This window comes from Mesoplodon densirostris, chromosome 3 (assembly GCF_025265405.1).
Source record: "Mesoplodon densirostris isolate mMesDen1 chromosome 3, mMesDen1 primary haplotype, whole genome shotgun sequence".
In the NCBI taxonomy this organism is placed as follows: Eukaryota; Metazoa; Chordata; class Mammalia; order Artiodactyla; family Ziphiidae; genus Mesoplodon; species Mesoplodon densirostris.
The window spans coordinates 112834468-112851852 of record NC_082663.1 but is presented as its reverse complement, the minus strand read 5'-3'; the positions used below and the strand labels follow the sequence as shown (position 1 = coordinate 112851852).

The 17385-nt window shown below is 43.2% G+C and overlaps 3 protein-coding genes across 4 annotated transcripts in view; 1 reads left to right on the top strand and 2 right to left on the bottom strand.

The window, feature by feature from the left end:
* Window positions 1–7450, top strand: part of AFF4 (ALF transcription elongation factor 4) — a 97549-nt gene extending 90099 nt beyond the window's left edge. For both annotated transcript variants that reach the window (XM_060093352.1, XM_060093351.1), the window contains one exon: window positions 1629–7450. In XM_060093352.1, the coding sequence (XP_059949335.1) occupies window positions 1629–1756 (128 nt within the window). In that variant the 3' untranslated portion in view covers window positions 1757–7450. The remainder of the gene's footprint in view (window positions 1–1628) is intronic.
* A 1070-nt stretch (window positions 7451–8520) lies between these two features.
* LEAP2 (liver enriched antimicrobial peptide 2) lies at window positions 8521–9269 on the bottom strand. Its single transcript, XM_060091930.1, has 3 exons — window positions 9213–9269; window positions 8865–9004; window positions 8521–8557 (listed from the first exon to the last, which is right to left on the bottom strand). The coding sequence occupies exons 1-3, from the start codon at window positions 9267–9269 to the stop codon at window positions 8521–8523; spliced, it is 234 nt and encodes a 77-aa protein (XP_059947913.1).
* A 5292-nt stretch (window positions 9270–14561) lies between these two features.
* On the bottom strand, window positions 14562–15838 carry LOC132485414 (cytochrome b-c1 complex subunit 8). Its single transcript, XM_060091929.1, has 3 exons — window positions 15737–15838; window positions 15401–15568; window positions 14562–14759 (listed from the first exon to the last, which is right to left on the bottom strand). Exons 2-3 carry the CDS (start codon window positions 15552–15554, stop codon window positions 14665–14667), a joined length of 249 nt encoding a protein of 82 aa, XP_059947912.1. The 5' UTR covers window positions 15555–15568; window positions 15737–15838; the 3' UTR covers window positions 14562–14664.
* Window positions 15839–17385: the final 1547 nt, after the last annotated feature.

Genomic DNA, 17385 nt, shown 5'->3' with positions numbered 1-17385 from the left:
GTTTGCAAACACTGACTAAAGGAAAGAGAATGGTATAATGAACCCCATGTCCCTTTTACTCAAGTTCAGCTTCAACAACATATTTTGCTAATCTTGTTTTATCTCCCACCCCCGACTGCCCCCCACCGCCCCCCGTCCTACCTTTCTTTACCCTGTGTATTTTAAAGCATGTATCAGATACGACATTTCACCTGAACATACTTTGGTATGCATCCTTAGGTGATAAGGAGTTTTCAAACACATGACCGCCATGCCTTTATCACAACCACCGAAATTAACAATAACTCCTTTATGTCATCTAAGACATAGTCTCCCATCAGATTTCCCTATTTTCTCAAATATGCCTTTTTTTTTTTAAACAGTTGGGTTTGTTTCAAACAGGATCCAAACATTCATTCATCAGTCTCTTAAGTATCTCCCTCTCCTCCACTTTTTTTTGGGGGGTGGGGGTGCAGGCATGCCATTGATGTCAAGGAGAAGCTGCAGCATAGCATGTGTCATAGTCTAGATGTGGCTGATTACTTCTTCATGGTACATTTAGCTTGCTCTTCTGTCCCCCTCATTTCGTTCATGCTGATAGTTATATCTTGAGACTTGATTAGATTCAAGTTCATTATTTTAGATAAGATCTTTTCATAGGTGTTATTCCATATTTCCTATTACATCATATTATGAGGCATGTAATGGTTATCCCTTTTTTAGTGTCAGTAAGATTTGACCATTGATTCATTCAGATGGTGTCGGCCTGGCTCAGTTTGATGTTAAGATTCCCTGTTAAACTTTAACTTAGGCTTTTAGCATCCATTGATGGTCATCACCTACATGTGCTATTCCATTAGGAAACAGAAAATTCATCAGGAATTTATTAGCTGGAATTCTATAAAGAAGATTCTTTTCTCCTCAACTGTTTGATTACTTCTTATCTTGTTTAAGTATACTGAGGTCTTTGTCATCACTGCACATGTAAAAACTCTCCTTACTGAGTCCTACCTCCGTCTTCTTCCAAAATTGCATTGGGATCAAATGTCAGGATGTTATCATTCCTTCCTCCTCTCTGTACCCTGCCTTACATGCACATCAGTCTGTATTTGTTCACTTAGGAAGAATCCTTTCATTTCTGTCTCTTACATTTTTAAACTACTGTCTAAAACATGAGATTTAATGTATCAAAGTTGCATGACATATGATTATAGCAGAAAGGTTGTCCAACCTCACAGTGGCTCTTATCGGGAAAAATGCAGATAACATCCTCCTTTTTTGTACCACTTGCTTCTTATAGAAAAACAGTACACAGAGAATGTTTTGAGTAATAGTACATTGTAGAATTAGGTCTCCATTTTAATAATGTTTGCTGCATACTAGCAATTTCCATCAGTGACATTTTGTCTATATGTATAACTCTTAATTCCTGACCATATAGTCTTTTAAAAATGTTTCGTGACTTAGGGAAAAAATATAACTTGAGAGACTATGGGATGATTTGTTTTAAAACACGAAGAGTTATTTTAGTGCAGGAGGGAGTGCTTTTTACCTTATATGAATAGTATTTTACAGTCTAGACTAAAAACTTTATAAAGCACTGATTCAAAAGAGTGTGCATCATTTAATAAGTGTTTTTGGTTTTCTAGAATTCTTTGCTGAACTGGATAAAGTAATGGGTCCTCTCATCTTTAACGCAAGCATCATGACAGACCTAGTTCGTTATACCCGGCAGGGACTGCACTGGCTTCGCCAGGATGCCAAGTTGATATCCTGAACTGAACACATTCTTGTTGCCTCTGATTTTCTCCACAACACTGTGTCACATCACGAAGGAAAACTGCCATAACATACCACCTAGTCGACACTAAGAATGAGGAATGGTTTTCTCCTCCCTGGTTCATGTGTTGTTTTTCATAACCCAAAGCCATCATGTAGTTTGACCCCTTCAATATTCCCAATATGAAAAATTATTTAAATGCTTTTAAATCTGCAGCACGTTGATAAGCTGGTTACAATGATCTGTAATAAGATTGAAATTTCGGTTGCAATTCATAACTAACCAGTTGAAATTCTATTTATTTTAATTTTTTTAAGTGCCCAGATTGGGGCTAGTTTAAAACTTAGTTATTTCTGCCTATAAATTTACTCTGTTGAATATTTTGTGTAAATTTAATGTAGGCATTTTTATTTATATACTTTGGGAGCTTTGTTACCTAAAAATAATGTCTTTTTGTGGTAACTCTTCTAAGAGTAAGAGTCGGTTCATCTAGAATGTGGACATGTTCTTTCTACACCTACTACCTGATATTACTTCAGATCTTAAGTACAATTTTATTATTGCAGAATTTATACTTAGTATTAAGGATATTCTTCTACACATGAAAAATCACTTAAATATGAGAAGATGGCGTTCTACGTGGATGTAAAATGAAATGTTTCTGATTTGGTATGCATTATTTCAAGAACTGTGAACATGTGTTAATAACACTATAGCAATCACAAGGTGACTATAACTTGCATTTAATGCATTACAAAAGAGGGCAGGCAAACTTTCTAGGAGAAGCATAGCATGTGAAGGGTTTCATAAAAGGACAATCTTGAACCTTATGGATTTTATTAAAACCATGTTTTTTGTTTTTTGGGGTTTTTTGTTACTAATAATTTGACACTTAACTGAAACAGAATAAGTTACTGTTGAACAAAGGATGATCTAACTCCTGAACGTTGCTGCCTATATCTCTTGCATTGATGATGTTTGTAGGGTAAAATCTCTCTTCAGAATTCTAATTTAAAACTTTTTTCCCACACTAGGTTGTGATGCTCTGATAGGAGCATTCAGTGACTGGTGTAGGAATGGGCTGGAGCTTTGGTGTGTGTGCTTTTGCTATACAACTTAGAGCTCTAATGCCTGATGTAGAGATGATCAGTTTCTCCTTTTAAACCTGTCTTGTGTTTACTACCTTTGTATTATGAAGGCCCTCATCAATGATGTATGTTTCTGATGGGATCAGAAAATTCACACTAGAAAAGTACCTAACTTGGTTCAGTATGAATTCTCTTGGGAAGGGAAGGGAAACAGGGGTAGAGCTTGAGAAGCCAGCTCTGTAAGAGTTGTATATCAAAGTACCTTTCCCTATAAGGTGCATATAGGAGTCAAAAGTGAGAAATATACCTTCTATCTTTTGTTTTTAGTGCCCCTATCATATCTGGTGTGCCTTAAATCTTACCTTTAAATGAAGAGTCTATGGGTTGTTTACAGATGAAGTTTTACACTAGTTGCAGATCACCCATATGGTTGGTATTCTGTAGTAACAATGTTAAATTCTCTTTCCTTTTCAATCGTCCTTTAAGGTCACATAAAGATCAATTCTTTCAGAAAAGCTAATGCTTTGGTACATGACTTAGTCTAACCTATTGGGTAATGCTGCTTCAAAAAATAGTTTGTCCTTCTCCCAATTTCAAAAATGAATCCATCCAATCAGAAAAAAGGATTGCCCTGCTATTTATAGATGATTGCTAAGGCTTGAAATGGGAAAGAAGGGATAGAAAATCTCCAAGCCCAGTGGTATAATGACTCCTCTGTGTCTGAGTCTACACTTACTTATGAAGCTAGTGAACTTTCATTGTCCTGTGGCCTCATATAGAGCTTCTTAATGGTTTTGTACCTCAAGTTGTTTTTGCATATCACTGAAGATTCAGATCTCCAAATTATGCAGAATTTAACAATTTTCCCTTGGAGAAATTGCCTCTGATACCTTGCTAACTTAATCTTAGTGTGTTTTAGGAACAGTTTTCCTTAAGAGGACAGCTTCTCAGTGATCGTTATTCAGTAAGAAACTTGCCACAGTTAATCAAGTAGATGTTTGTCCTGTTCTTTTCTGATTTCTCTGACTCTGATTCCTTAATTTTCCGTGATATCTTAGAAATGGAAAAAGTATCCTCTGAGCTTTTAGACTTCCAGCAACAGCAGCCAGTGGGGCACTTCTGAGTTCCAGTGTGTTCTAGTCTCTTGTGGGTCCTGAGAGGTAGCAGGAGCATTTCCCAGATCACAGTGATAATTTGTTAAAGCAGAATTTCCTGCATGTTTTTTGGTGCTGTGCTAAAGTACTCTCTCTCTAAAACTGTGTTAATTCTTGGAAAATGAATTTTTACAAGCTTTTCATTGTTGAGGGTTTTTCCCACCAGGTGGTAATGGGCAATGGATCAAAATCCTTTTCTAAATAATTGAATTTTCAGTGTAATAGTCTCTGGAAACACCACTCCCTCTCCTCTGTGTCCATCTCCTCAGAAGTTCTGTCTGTCTTCATCTGTTCCAGCACATACTTTGCACTCCTTCACAGGCGACCATTCCTTCTTCCTCAGTAGGTGTCTTCAGTGTTCTCTATTTACAACTGATTTTGAAAAATAGGTAAAAACTTACTTAGTCTGAGACTTGTATTTAATATAGTTAATTATAAAAATAGCAGCTATTTAAAAAATTACTGTGTTGACTGCTCTAAGACCACACTTGTATGCCAGGAGACAGTAGCCTACCCCACTGGACTCTTGCCAGGCAACCAACGAACATATTATGGTGGATGAAGTTGTCACGTGGTATAGTCTTGCCCGGCCTAGGCTGGGCTGTGGGGAGCACTCCCCTCCAGGTGATTCAAGCTTCCTGAGTTCAGCCCAGGTCCAGTCTGGCTGGGGAGCATTCAGCCCATTTCTTGCCTCAGTGCCACCTTTTTCTGGGCAAGTAGTTAAGAACTGACTTTATAAGCAACGAGTACTCCAGATAAATTTACAGCTGTAGTTGCTGAAGAGTAGAGAAGGTTGAGCATCACTAGTTTAACTCTCCAGCGTAAAAGCTGTCTAGAGTAACGTGTGCACGTGCCCACACATGCCTGTGCTCTGTGGGGCTCTCACGCTGGTGGATCCACAGGCATCTGGGTTGCACTTTGAGCGACACACTTATGGCTTTATTAGGTTTGCTGCTGTTGTTTTTTAATTGTTTGTTTCTTTTCATTAAAGAAAGTTTTAATCAGCTAGATCAGACAGCATCATTTTTATATTTAATGACAGTAACTTCGAGAAATTACCTTATTGAATAAGCTTGCATTGTGAAGCAAGAGCTTACAAAACACACCTGTTCTAAGTGAAATTTCTGGCTCTGGAGGCCAGCAGCACTCTGCGGAGTTTCAGCACAGCCCATGATCGCTCCAGTCAGTGATGCCTAGCTGTGTAGGGGAGAGGTACGCTGTGCACTCTTCTAAGTGTGAGGGTATGCGACTTTGGATTTTAAAATTATGTACACATACACACTTTATATATATGTATGTATGTATGTATGAAAACATGAAGTTAGTTTGTCAAAAATGTGTGTTTAGTATTTTAGCTTAGTGCAACTATTTCCACATTATTTATTAAATTGATCTAAGACACTTTCTTGTTGACACCTTGAATATTAATGTTCAAGGGTGCAATGTATATTCCTTTTAGATTGTTAAAGCTTAATTACTATGATTTGTAGTAAATTAACTTTTAAAATATATTTGAGTCCTTCCGTAGTATAATAGGGCTCTTACAGGGTGGGAAGGATTTTAATTTTCCAGTTGCTAATTGAACAAAAGGGCCTCATAATGTATTTTGAATTATAGAAGTTTGCCTCTGGGTCCCACGAACATCTACTGGGAATGATGCTTTAGGCAGATTGTGATGATTTTTTATTTTTCCTAAATGGGAAGCAAAACATTTCAAATCCATATAGATTCCTATAACTCATATTCCCTAATTACGTGGAACACAGATTTCATTTCAATTTAATGTATCTACCTATGTGTTGGAGAGGCAGACTTTTTTCCAATAATAAATAATATTGCACATCTAAGGTTGCTATTCAGTAAAATAAATAGAAGAGATAAGTATTGAATGACTTAGAACATGTAGTGACAAGAGGCCAAATTGTTCATGTTTGTGAGCATATCTTTCACATATTCACTAATAGAGAAATTCATTTTAGACCCCTAGACCCTGTAACTAAGCCGACAAGTGATAGGAAGTAAGTTATTAACAGTTGGTAAAGCAGATACAGATTCTATTTACTTGAACCATATGGTTAATTAAAAAGAACTTACAGTCTCCAGAAAAGCGAATGGAAAGAATATCTCAGTCTCTTCTGTTTGATAGAATTTGGTCACAGAATAAGGCATTAGAGTTAAGTCTAAACCAAGTCTTATAATCTTTAAGCAACCTAAAATAGCAACCTAAGTAATCATCATATAATGAAGTTGACTTTCAGGAATGTCAGCTTGGACCTCTCCTTGCCACCATTGCTCAGCTAAGCATAAATTCCCATTTTTAAAAAGAAACAGCTAAAAAGCTCTCTAAATGAGCATGGGGAAAAAAGCTCTCACCCAGAAATTCTAGTAATATTCAGTTTTGACCTCTTACTGCTTCCACATAGGAAGCAGCTTTTATCCATTGGAATTTTCTACCTGCTGTGTTCCTCTCTGGAAAATATCTATTTGGAAATGCTGCCTTTCAAATCAATGCCATGATTATCCATACTGTTGAGTTTGTTGTTGCTGTTCAAGAAGTGTCCCCATTTTACAACTTTATGCACACACCTGGCAAATCATTGACATGAGCATTCAGCAGTACTGGGGTCGGGGCGGGGCGGGACGGGGCTCACCAACAGAGCTGGCCCAGGTGGTAGAGCCTGAAAAGGCATCACCCCTGAGGACCAGATGTAGGGTTGGTAAGCACAGTTATGAAAATTTCTATCTAGCCTCCGTTTTGAATGGTTTTAAGAAATTTTGTATATGGAGGATGGAAATACTTATATATTTATTGAAAATCCTTTTATTTGAAATTAAAATTATTTGGTGAGTAATGGTTTGATATTTGGGGAGGGTTTTGGAGGGGAGGTAATGCCGCTGATAAAAGCCTTGTTGATTCTGCAGAAAGGTACTGTTAGTGTCTGATAGAATGCCTTTGTTTTGTACATGATCCAGATCTTTGTTTTACATTTCTTTTATCCAAAATATTTAGGCATCTGACATTTTCAACCAAAATTCCAATTATATACTGTGATTTTTATTTGTTGTAATACATTAAAATTTCAGAGGTACTTTGGGGCTCAAAAGCTAGGATTTCTAAGTCAGTATGTGCATTTCACATAACAAAGCTGTTAATGGTGAGCAAAGTATTATATACTAACTAGATTTTTCCACATCTGTATAGTATATTATATGTATTTTGTGGTATTGAGATTATAGAAAGTTTAGAGTGTCAAACATGCGTTTAATGTGTATTTTTAAACAAATTTATGGCAATTAAAATATTTGGAGACAAGGGTATCACATTTCAATTTGTAAAGATCTTTTTAACTCTACTGTGTCATTAAGATGCTTTGTATAATGCCAAACCATAGCTGGAGAAACGAAGTTTAATAAATATCAAATAGATTTTCTGTATTAAAGTTTATAAACACTGCTCTCTACACTTCTTCAACTCCTACTTTGCCCTTTTCGTGTAATTTCTGTTTTGTATTTTAGGGTCCAGTGCTACTCTTCTTTAAAAGTCTGGTCCCGGGCCTCCCTGGTGGCGCAGTGGTTAAGAGTCCGCCTGCCGATGCAGGGGATACGGGTTCGTGCCCCGGTCTGGGAGGATCCCATATGCCGCGGAGCGGCTGGGCCCGTGAGCCATGGCCGCTGGGCCTGCGCGTCCGGAGCCTGTGCTCCGCAACGGGAGAGGCCACAACAGTGAGAGGCCCACATACCGCAAAAAGAAAAAAAAAAAAAAAAAAAAGTCTGGTCCCATCAGTCCAGGTCTTAATTTCTGATTATAGAAATTCTGAACTGGCTGGCCATGGGTCCTTCTGCATAGATCAGAATTCACCCTGCTCCAACAGAAATCTCATACACATCCTTTTTGTTATTCTTGGTGGCTTTTATTGTTTCATTTTCTTCCAGTTCTCTGTTCATAGACAAACTAGGGCACATCGTCAGGTACGGAGTGCCATTATCGCCTGTCTTTTGACATCTCACTGAAATGTTCTTTACATGGAGCGAAGGGTTAGGATCCAGGGCCATAGTTTATGAACTTGCCGAGGTTAATCACTAGCTATTAGTAAACTTTTGCCTTTAGCCTGCCATTGTGTTCTTTATTTCTTCAAGAAATGTTAACTCTCACTGCACTTTCCAGATTGAGAAGTTAACACATTATTAGGCAATGCTGGGTTTTCTATAATATACAAAATAAATCCTTCTTCCCCTCAAAAGCATGAATTCCATGCTGCCAGAATTTCAGTTTGAGACATTTAATAGTATAAATAGAAAAATAAACTCTTAAGTTGACAAGTTTAGTTATGCTTATCTGCATATCAACATTGTAAGAAGAAACGGAGACCAATTTAAAGCATACACCTGTCTTTAAACATTTAAAAACATAACATTGCTTCACTTAAGTGCCTCCAACCAAATACAGTTAATCAATATTCCATAGAACGGAGCATTGTTGTAGGTAAGTGCTGTCCTCTTTTCCCCTGGTGTATATACATCATTCCTGGGCCACACTTAGGGAACAGCGTCTTTTTCTAAGGGAAAAGAAAAGGTGATTTTTAAGACAGAGGTCTGGCAGTGCCCAGAGCCACCTCTACTGCATTTCCTTCCTCTGCTTGATATCCAATCTCAGGGTAGAGCGAAGAAAGGAAAGGAACTACTCTTTCATGGTACCTGTGTGGAGCCATTCTTGGCTTTTAACTCTTGAGGGATTCTCCCCCGTGGAGCTCCCACCTCAACCCAGGCACTCTTCCACCCCAATTTTATTTTTAGGTCTGTGTATGTGCTGATTGCTCCTTTGCGCAGCTTCCCAGGCCTCTTGGGCCCAGGTTTGTGGAGTACCTGCATAGCCTTGTGATACATTCAGAATCATCCCAACAGGAGGCTCCAATGGGCCTGAGGGAAACCCCTCTCCAAAATGGGGTCATTCTCCTCAGCCTTCTCTTTGCTGAACTCATTTCTGGTATTGGGGAGCCATATACCTGTAGGACAAAGACAGATTCACCTCAGGTATGGAAGAGTTGAAGCCTTGCTGTACAACTTGGAATAATGATCCCCCCCGCAGATGCTGTAGACTCAGAGCAGAGGGTCCATTCCTCAGGACTGAGTCTGGCGCTCAAGGTCTGCTTACAGTTCTTCCACCACCACTACCATCCCCACCCACCCATGTATGTATCCTTCTCTTCTTACCTGGCGTAACAGCAGCAGGCAGACCAGGAGTACTGCAAAGGGTTTGAGGTGCCACATCTCAATAGATGGGATATTGGATCCTGAAGGCCGGGGACAGTTCCCACTTCCTTTTATAGGTAGCTCTGCCTCTTGTATGGTTGCCAAGTGAGATGGGGGCAAAGTTTATGTTTGCAGTCAGGGTCAATTTAATAAGTTAATGTCTACCAGAGAGGAATGTGCTCAAGGCCTGCCTTTCATGCATGTAGTATTTACTGATCCCTCATCTGGACTTTGAGTGATCGTGTTGCTGGCATGGACCTTTTCACCCATTTTGCCAAAAGTCAGCACTACCTCCTCCCCTTTGAAAAGCCACGTGAAGCCATTGAGGGAGACCAGACACCTGGCCACGTTTTGATTCCAAAATAGCTTAGTGAGATCACTTCAGTCAAAACAGAATAATAATGAGGTCTTCAGAAATAGTGTTGACCCCTTTCAGCCTTGTCTAGGAAAGAAGCACTGGCCTATTTTGTTACAGGCAATTGGATAAGGCCCTTATCTCCCTTCTGTGGGAGGATACTTCAGCAAGCATGGTCTACAAGTGTCCCAGATCCCCATTTGTATAGATGGACTATCACCCTAATTATTTGTTCCACATCATCTCTGTAAAGAATGGAAACCCAGCTTCAGAAAGTTCAAAGTCTGGCCTACCTGCCATCTCCCAGGGGAAGGGCAATCAGGACTTACTGGTGGTGTTTCAATCATGGGTGAATTGAATGAAGAAGTATAGGTTGACTTTGTTTCCTTTTTTAAAATGTGAATGAGGAGATAGCAGGGGCCCCTAAATCAGTGAGAGAGCTTGATGGTGGTGATAAACATTGTCAACCTTGAATTACTAGCTTTCTTGCCAGTAGCTGACTGGGCCTTTTACAGAGCACATCCTTCCAGCAGCCTCAGGGAAGCAGGCATAGGGCTGAGATCTCTCCAAAGCCCAAGGCATTGTCACCTTAAGTAGGAAGCAACACAAGTTTCTAGACCAAGAAAAAGCATGTACCTAAACCATGAGTAGTTATGGGTACTCCTTAAATGACATAGACATTTTAATAAATGTGTAGGGAAAGGTGTGAATTCTGAGTAAGGAGATAAATAGGACTTCAGATTTTCCTATAACCTGGAAGGAAAAGCCAAGAAGACAAATGCAACAAGATTTTTTTTCTGCCTTGTGTCTCCCTGAACACCTGGCTGTTACCTCTTCCCAAAGCCCTTCTCATCTTCACAGGTTGGATATGTGGTGAGGGCCTGCCTGTTCCCCAAGGAAAAGTGGAGGAGATGTGGCACAGCTGAAGGTGGAACAGGATAGTCACGAATCCTCTTGCCAAGGGAGAAGAGGGTGGTATGGTGGGCCTCAGAGCTGGGATTGGGCGGGGTGTGACTCCACAGATCTGTCTGCCTGGTTCCAGTCCTCTCAGGACCAGGCAAGGCCTGGAGGGAGATACCACTGCTTGCACTTAAGGAACATTGAGAAGCAGAACTATGCCAAACTCACCTAAGCAGTCCTGCAATTTTGAGACTAGTTAGCTGTTCCTTCCCTTTACTCCTGAGCTTTGATACAGAATGACCCCAAGTAGGGGCTTAACTAGAACTTTTGTGGGGTGGGGAAGAGGCTGTGTGGTGACCTAGTGAACACTGGGTAAGAACACAAATCTGATTAAGTAAGTGAAAGACTGAACAGCATGATATCCTAGAGCCAGTTGGGTCTGTGGACTGAGTGCCAGCCTCCCGTTAACGAGCATAGACTGATGTGCCAAATGGGATTTGGAAAGTGCTGATTCCAAAGACGGATACTTTCTCCTAATCCTCCATTTCTTTTGTATTAACTTATAAAGCCAATATGACAGCCAAGGATAAGGGCCTGAGGCTGTGGGCCCCCTCTGTGCACGGGAAGAAGGACGATTCATCGTCATGGGTGTGACAACACTGCAGAAGACTTTGTAGCTCAAGCCTCTCTCTTTTTTTTTTTTTTTTGGCCTCACCGCAAGGCATGCAGGATCTTAGTTCCTCGACCAGGGATGGAACTCGCGCCCCCTGCGGTGGAAGCGGTGGAAGCGCAGATTCTCAACGACTGGACCGCCCGGGAAGTCCCTTAAGCCTCTATCTATTTTTTTTTGTGTGCGGTACGCGGGCCTCTCACTGCTGTGGCCTCTCCCGTTGCGGAGCACAGGCTCCGGACGCGCAGGCTCAGCGGCCATAGCTCACGGGCCCAGCCGCTCCGCGGCATGTGGGATCTTCCGGGACCGGGGCACGAACTCGTGTCCCCTGCATTGGCAGGCGGACTCTCAACCACTGCGCCACCAGGGAAGCCCTAAGCCTCTATCTTGTATGCCATCCCTCCTCCCAAAAGAAAAGATGCATTAGTTACTGCCTGTGGAAGGAATCACTGTGAGGGAGAGTATTTCATGTGTCTACAAACTCTGTAGTTGTTTTATTTAAATATGGAGCAAAATCAAACTTTTAAAAACAAAGCAGCATCCAAACAGCATTAAACTGAAGTGACAGAAGTTGTCCACAGCCATCCCACATCCCTTGAGTAGCTGTGGCCTATTCCTGACATTAAAAAATAAAAATTGTAAAAGTCTAGGGGCTCTCTACAGGTATTTTGCTGAATGAATCAACCCAAAGTACATGTTCCTTCCTCCAGTAGAAAGGTCTAGGCGGCCATAAGGAGAAATGCTTGGCTGGGAGGCAGGAGCCAGGGGCCCAGGTAGGGTAGCTGACCAGATGCCAGCCCTGCCCCTCTTTGGGCTTTAGTTTCTTGTTCTGTCAATGAGATGGGAGCATATCTCTGAGGCCCCTCAGGCACTGACATTTGGGGGTTCAAATGATTAATTTAGAAGAAGAAAGTGAGACTGAAGCATGTTTGATAGCTTACAGCTTGGAAACTCTGAATACAACTCTGAGGGATTTTCTGTTTCTGAGGTTAAGTGCCTAGGGTGAAATGGGAGACAGAGTGTGTAGCTACATGAGCAGCTATTTGAAACACATTCCAGGTAGAGGGGAGATCATGAAGGGCTTGACAGTAATTGGAAACTTTTTTGCTGCCCCTGAGCAGGAGATGCCTAATGAAAAATGAAAGCCTCTGAAATGGAAAGACTATTCCAGGTAAAACTTCAACAAAGGGTCAAAGTGTATTTGCTCAATTGCTGGCTAGAACTGGCATGGACTTCTGGGCCTGCATCTCTGGGACTGTGTTGGCCGACGGAAGAGTCCCCTTTGCCGCATTCTGCAGAGATAAAAGCCCTTGTGGGAGCAGGTGCACTGCTGGGGAAGAGAAGGGCTAAATGAACACGTGATTGTGACCCAGCAGCAGGTGAAGGAGCCACACCCTGGCTGGAGGCTCCAGGTGGGTGGGTTATAGGCACAGAGGCCCACAACAGTGATCCCTCTTAAGAGACTTCACCCATTTTTCTTTATGGATTTCTACAGATAGAATAAACCATAATATGATCCCAGATCCCATACATATCATGTACAGGAACACTGAGCTATAACTCACATTCCACACCATCCACCAGCCCCACACCACCCCCCGCAGGACCCTGCTACACAGAGCTCTGGGTCTCCAAGCGTAGAGAGGGAAGCCCCTTGGTAAGGGACAGGCTTAAAGCAGCCTTTAGCAATTTTATCCAAAAGCAGAAGCTTAGCACGTGCGGCTTATAGAACAGTCTTCTCAGTAGAGCACTACTCCTGGGATAAAAGGTTTCAGACCAAGAGGCTCAGTGCCTGGTCTGGGCTAAGAAAGGGTAAGTTTGATTTCGGGCTGTTATCGCCAAAGGACTCAAAAGAACCAGAATAAAAGTCTAAGGGTAAAATGAAGCCAAGATATGGGACAAGGAAGGGTGGCCATAGTCTCTAGGAAGCTTGGGGCTAAAACTGGAGGGAAAAAAAAACAGAGATCAATGGCCTGTCAAGGCAGTGATCGATCCTCCCCTGGGCGGTGAACCTGTTCAAACTATGCCAGGTTAAGGATGCATTTATACCTTCTTCAGGTCCACAGCTTTCACCAGATTCTCAAAGAAGTCTATAACCCATATATGTTGCAGATCAGGCAGGAAGCCCTGGGAATAAACTTGGACAAAAAGCCAAACGGGAAAATTAGACTATGTGTGGTGAGACAAGAGTTTTCATCACACTGCTGTCCTTTGTTAAGCCTGTACCACCCTGCCAGACTCTTACATACCACTCATTTCACTGTTACCTCAGACCTATGGCTTTGTCTTAATACATCTATTTTATGGATGCGAAGCTCACAGCTAAGGAATGCGGGTTTCTTGCCTCTATCACACATTGAGAAAGCAACAGTTAAAGGATATGGGCCCAAGTCTGTCGGTCTCAGCTGTACCTCCTTCTGCTGCCTCACAATCAGTGCCATCTTACTGACTTTTGTTTCGTTTTGAGGTAGTTTTGGTTCCTGAAAGGCAGGAACAATCATTAGAAGAAGGAAAGACACAGCCTGGGCCAGATGCTGGCTGCCCTGTGAAAGCTGCTGCTCTGGACCAGCAGGAAATCTCCTTAGAAGAGAGGAAGTTTCTAGAAATGGAGCAGGGGAACCAGAAGCATAAAACTGCCAACACCTACCCGCACCATGTCCTGGTGAAGGGAAAAGGGTCTTTTCCACTAGAAAGATAATTCAGAGGCTCTAAGGGGTAAACATTTTCTATAAAGGGTCAGAGAGTAAATATTTTAGGCTTTATGGGTGGGCCATACACGGCTAAAAAGCACTGTTAGCAACCTGGTACAAACACAGCCAGCTTGCTGACCCCAGCTCTAGAGGCAAAGGGGTCACCTCACCCTTTCCTTTCATAGCTGACTTCCTATCATGTGGTACAGCACAGCCTTAAGAGCACAAACTTTAGTGCTCTAGCTGTATAATTTGAGGCAAATTACTTAACCTCTCTGTGCCTGTGTCCTCATCTGCAAAATGAGTATAATAGTGATACTTCGAAGGTAGTTTTGAAGGAAAAAACCCTGAAAAATCCAAGGTAGTTGTGAGGTTTAAAAGAACTTATTTGTGTAAAGGGCTAAGAAGAGTACCTGACACACTGTAATTACTAGATTTTACTGTCAGTATGGAAATAGTGGGCAGGGAGCCAACATTACCCCCAGTCGATGCCATCCACAACTGTTCAGCTACAGGAGTAGCTGCAGCTACATTCTTGTAGGTTATAGAACAAGGAGCGAGCTACAATCCTTCAGCAAACTCAAGACTAGCCAAAACGGTTCAGGACTCATGCTGGGGAGGGGAATTCATGAACTTGAAAAGTAGCAATCACATCCAAGGACTCTGCTCACACAAAACGCAAAATCACAACAGTGCAGCCTGTAATAAGTTTATTGTGTCTTCAAGACACTACAATGTAGACTCGTCTCCCAGAGAAGGGTCTTTCAGAGACAAGGAACTATTATCCAGATGAGTTGCTCATTTGTCATTTTCATAGGCAGTTGGATTCTTCCTCTTGGATTTCTCAAACTCCTGTGTTCCCCATGTGTAGACAAGATAAAACACTACGAATGCTATAAAAATAATAAATGAAAATAAGCAGTGAGCACTTACAAGACACATGGATCTCAGTCGTTTTCTGACTCACAACATATTCTGCCTTCCTGTCTCTAGTTTTTAAGAAACGACTCTTAAACGAGACGATCAAGAAAGGTTACATTACAAACCCATTTTTACAGGTGTGTAAAAGAAAGGGGTTTACCCAGGAAAATCTGTGACCAACTCTTCCCTATCGCTCCCCTGTTGCACATTTTAAAATATTTTAATGAGCTAACAGATCAAATTTACATAAACGTCATCATTTAACCATTTTGAAACGTACACTTCTGTGGGTTTTAGCAAAGTCACAATGTTGTGCAACTATCATCACTATCTGCTGCACCTTTAACACAAAACAGTTCATCGCTAAGAAGTGGGTAAAGATGATCTCAGAGGGAGACGCTGGAGTCACACAAGTGACCTTGGGCCAGTCATTTAAGTTCTCTGTGACTCACCTCCCTCATCTATAAGATGGGGACGATATGACCAGTTCAACGTCATTCAGGACTATTCAATGAGAAAACGTGTGTATGGCGAGCTGTAGAGTGCTCAGTGAGGGACCCGCAGTGCCCACTGTGGATGGGAGTCCAGCCCCCCGCCCGGCCAGAGCACTCACGTGGCGCGACGCGAAGGATGCGCGCCCGAGTGCGGCGCAGCATGTTGGGGATGCCCTTGCTGAAGTAGTGCGGGAAGGCGCGCTGTTCGAAGGGCGACAAGCTGTAGGTGATCACATGCCGCATCCGCATCAGATGCCCAAACTCGCGGCCCATGGTCGCGGCGGCGCCTGCAGGACGGAGGGTGGAAAGGCGCTGGGCTCAGGCACCGGACATGCCGCCCCCAACCCGAGGCTCTCCCCAGCGCACCTCATCCCTCCCAGCCTAGACGGCGCCCCAACTCCCCCCCAGGGCCACCGAGACCGCACTACCGGACCCCACACCCGCGCCGAGGTCACCTCGCCCTCCTCAGAGCGAAATCCACCAGCCTCCGTCCGCCACTTCCGGTAGGATCGGACGCCGCTCTAGGAGGCAATGAGGTCACTTCCGGGAGGACCAGTTCCCGGCTGTCTCCGGAGGAAGGCGCCATCCTCCCCGGGTGGGAGAGAAGCGCCCCGGCCGAGTGACGTGAGGTGGGCGGTGCCTGCTTGGGGGTGGGGCCAAGCGCGACTGAGTGGGCGCTGGGGCCCGGCGGCGCCCTCTCGACCCTCTCAAGCTTCTCCTCGGTTCCCGCCTTTCCCGGGAGCCGCACGGACTAAGAATTGAAGAGCCAGGGGCCCGCCGAACTCGAGGGCCTCGCTGGCCGCGCGCTTAGGGTCGGGTGTTCTCCCGCGGTGGAGAGCGCCCCTGAGGCCGCCGCCCGCAGCCGACGCGAGGTTTTGTAGGGTCTTGTCCAGTAGCTGGAACAGGAATCGGTTATGTTCAAGCTCTCAGCGACCCCAGGGACACGGATCTGGGACTTCTCTTGGCACCCACCGGGTTAGAATCCACTGGCAGGGTGTAGACTTTCCCAAGAGAGAATAAAAATGTTTCCTCAAATTTAGCCACAGGAGTCCTCAAGTAATAGTCCAGCAACTGCTGAACAGCTGTTAGTGGTGGTAGGAGGGAAGAAAGAGGCGACCTCCACAGCAGCCGGCTTCTCTCGGACAGGGTTCTGCCGCGGGCGGGATGTCACGTTGCCCACAGTTCACTCCACTTCCCAGGAGGGAGGCGATTCCATTTTCGGAAAAGTGCTGTCTCCTTAAGGATGCCGCTGTCCTGTGCAGCTGACTGACTTTTCCACTTGATGCAGCATGTCTGTAAATGTTCATGGAATTGCTGGCCATGTGTAATCTAGGACTAAGTTCTCATTCAACAGTTTGGCTGTGTTTTATAACCCTGCTTACCAGCCACAGGCCAGGGAGGCTTGGCCGGCAATGACTTAAAATTTACAAATAGGGACTTCCCTGGTGGCGCAGTGGCTAAGAATCCACCTGCCCATGCAGGGGACACGGGTTCGAGCCCTGGTCCAGGAAGATCCCACATGCCGTGGAGCAACTAAGCCCATGCGCCACAACTACTGAGCCTGAGCTCTAGAGCCAGCGAGCCACAACTACTGACCCCACGTGCCACAACTACTGAAGCCGGCACGCCTAGAGCTCGTGCTCCGCAACAAGAGAAGCCACCGCAATGAGAAGCCAGTGCACCACAAGGAAAAGCAGCCCCTGCTCGTAGCAACTAGAGAAAGCTCGCGTGCAGTGATGAAGACCCAGTGCAGCCCAAAACAAACAATAAATAAATTTATTTTAAAAATATTTACGAATATACCTCGGTTTTATCAGCCTGGGTACTGCATAGACTGGTCTGTATCTTATACCATGAGTATATTCAGCTCTTCATTGTGCACCCATCTCATTTTTTCTAAAACATAATCTCTAACCTGATTTTAGCTCAGAGGCAGGAACATAAATACTTATAACAGTTAAGAACAAAAATATCCTAGCAAATTCTACCACCATTTGAGTGATTAATAAAACTTTCATTTATTTTCTAGCACCTGAAAACATCTCTAAACCTTTCAACTAAAGTATGTATAGATGAATGTGCAGACCAAAGTAAAGGCATCAAG

What these genes read in the sequence shown, in the direction of transcription:
- LEAP2 (XM_060091930.1), bottom strand. Translation starts at nt 9,269, where the DNA reads ATGTGGCACCTCAAACCCTTTGCAGTACTCCTGGTCTGCCTGCTGCTG. An exon ending in GCCTGCTGCTGTTACGCCAG is followed by an intron (nt 9,005 to 9,212) that starts GTAAGAAGAGAA and finishes TTTGTCCTACAG; the next exon opens with GTATATGGCTCCCCAATACC. An exon ending in TGTATCACAAGGCTATGCAG is followed by an intron (nt 8,558 to 8,864) that starts GTACTCCACAAA and finishes CTTTTCCCTTAG; the next exon opens with AAAAAGACGCTGTTCCCTAA.
- LOC132485414 (XM_060091929.1), bottom strand. Translation starts at nt 15,554, where the DNA reads ATGGGCCGCGAGTTTGGGCATCTGATGCGGATGCGGCATGTGATCACC. An exon ending in CATCCTTCGCGTCGCGCCAC is followed by an intron (nt 14,760 to 15,400) that starts GTGAGTGCTCTG and finishes TTATTTTTATAG; the next exon opens with CATTCGTAGTGTTTTATCTT.